We start from the raw sequence: 2,159 nt of genomic DNA, 5'->3' as shown, positions 1-2,159 counted from the left end.
ACGTGGTGGATTTGGTCCACACTTCCACGCCTTCTCCCCAGACGCACCATGAGGACCGTGACATGACTGAAATAGGGGTCACTTAGGAAGGGGGTGGGGAGCGCCTAGTGTGGTTAAGAGATTTCAGGAAAACCATTGAGGACGGGAAGTAACGGCGCCGTCTTGAGTGCTGTGCGGGGGGCGGGGGCTGGGGTCAGGGCGCGTCCTTCCCGCTGTGGCCGGGGGGTGGGGTGGGGGGGTGACCCGGGGAGGAGGGGGAGCGACCGGCTCTGGGGGGCGGGGGTGTCGCTGTTCCTGTACCGGTGCACGTGTGCAGAAGGCGGGACGAGGACCAAACTGTATTTTAAAAAGAGCAGTCACAGTGACATGTTGGGCAGTGGCCTTCCAGAGCGCTGAGACATAGAGCGGGGAGCCCTAAGGACGCGCCCTGAGTTTGGCCGGCAGCTGCGTGCGAGCCAGAGACGGTGAGGCCCGGCGTGCACGTCCCTGTCCCTTCGATTCTGAACTCAACCAAACTGCCAACCACACGTGACAAAGTCAGACACCCCCAGATTTGCGGGAAGGGGTGAGTGATCACAGTCCTTAGAGGCTTCTGGAGGCCAGACCTCACCAACACGGCAGGCAAACCCCGGAAGAGGGAGCTGGAGGCCACCCAATGGGACCCCTCACCCCAGGAAGCAACAGGAAGCGTCACCAGGTGTCACCCTGCAGTGACGCCACCTCGAGTGGGCTAAAGGTTCTGTGTCGACAGAAGGCGCTCAGCTCTGAGGCTGTGACTTGGACCCATGCTCATTCCGTAGAACATGGAAGCCAGAACGAGCGAAAGCCCGAGGAGGCCGGGGGTCCAGTGTGCGTGTACCCGTTTCTCCGGAGCGGGCGGCGTCTACCCGGCGGTGTCCAGCCTCGGCGACAGTCGGGGCCGGGGGAGGTCGCAGGTGCAGCAGGCGGGGCGGGTCGCGTCCAGCCCTCAGCAGCGTTTTACTCAAAGCTTTGCAGGTGTTTGGTTTAAATAACTTTTGAAAACAATGTTTCAAAAAAATGTTCTTAGATGCTTAAATTCATATACTCGAGTCACTTGTTTAAGAAGCCAGATGCCAAAGTAGAGTGCAAAGTAGATTTTAAAATAAACCCTCAGGAAGTGGGTGTCAGTGGGGTTCACTGCGAGAACTCTTAGACGCCCTTTCTCTGGAAGCGACATGCTGCTGAGGCCCAAGCAGAAGCGTTGCCTCCTGATACGGGGTCCCCCCCCCCTGACTACAGTGCCGCCCCGGGGGGGGGAGGGGTGACAGCCCGGTCCTCACCCCACGCCTGCCGATCATACAGCCTGCTCCTGGCGTCCAAGAGTGAAGAAGTAAATTTGAAAATAGCTTCCTTTTCAAAACACTGAAGTCATAGCGTCCTGTTTGTTCCTTGTCCCATGGCTGTCCCCGAGGGTGGGCACCGCTCGTCCCTATGGCTCCTATTCTGTGACAGCGGATGAGTGGCGTTTTCCCCAAACTGTGTCTGGCAGTTCAGTCCGGTGCCGAAACTGCCAGGGTGAGCGTCGGACCCCAGAGCTCGAGGGCTCAGCCCCACACGACTGCCCCGACCCGAAACCCCAGTCGCCGGGGGGCCCAGGCCACCGTCACTTCTCCCTGCAGACCCCTCCCCCGGGCTTAGTAGCTCACGGGGCGACTCGCAGAAGCCGGGGGGCAGAGCGCCCCTGTTCCACTTTGGTTGTAAGGGGTGCAGGTCACGAAGGGCCACGTGGAAGTGACGCTCGAGCCAAGCATGCGGAAGTGAGTGCCAGGGACACTGCCATCCCAGCACCTCCACAGGGCCACCTCAGTCACCGGGCCGCCTCAGTCACCGGGCCACCTCAGTCACAGGGGCGCCAGTGCAGGCCTCCGTGCAGGGCCACGGCCAGTGGAACCGAAGACCCTGCCAGCGACCTTGGCATCCAACCGAGCATGGCGAGCTAGGAGGCCTCACAGAGAAAGGCCTGAAGGACACAGTGGCAGCGGGGACACGCATGGTGGTCGGGACGCCGGCCACAGGCCAGTGCAGAGAGCCCGGCAGAGCCCGGCGCTTTGGATGACGGCGGTGCTGGTGAAGGTGAGGCGTGGTGACAGGAATGGGGCCTGGCCAAGGGCCCAGCGTGCGGACAGCAAGGAATGAGT

At 61.5% G+C, this 2,159-nt stretch overlaps 1 protein-coding gene across 1 annotated transcript in view; it reads left to right on the top strand.

The window, feature by feature from the left end:
* Positions 1 to 2,159, top strand: part of LOC105308794 (ras-related protein Rab-4A-like) — a 22,587-nt gene that overhangs the window by 9,165 nt on the left and 11,263 nt on the right. The window contains exons 4-5 of the mRNA XM_023525784.1: positions 445 to 464; positions 801 to 935. Of these exons, the coding sequence (XP_023381552.1) occupies positions 445 to 464; positions 801 to 935 (155 nt within the window). The remainder of the gene's footprint in view (positions 1 to 444; positions 465 to 800; positions 936 to 2,159) is intronic.

This window comes from Pteropus vampyrus, unplaced genomic scaffold (genome assembly GCF_000151845.1).
Source record: "Pteropus vampyrus isolate Shadow unplaced genomic scaffold, Pvam_2.0 Scaffold626, whole genome shotgun sequence".
In the NCBI taxonomy this organism is placed as follows: Eukaryota; Metazoa; Chordata; class Mammalia; order Chiroptera; family Pteropodidae; genus Pteropus; species Pteropus vampyrus.
The sequence above is the reverse complement of the archived record's forward strand: the minus strand, read 5'-3'. Positions and strand labels throughout refer to the sequence as shown.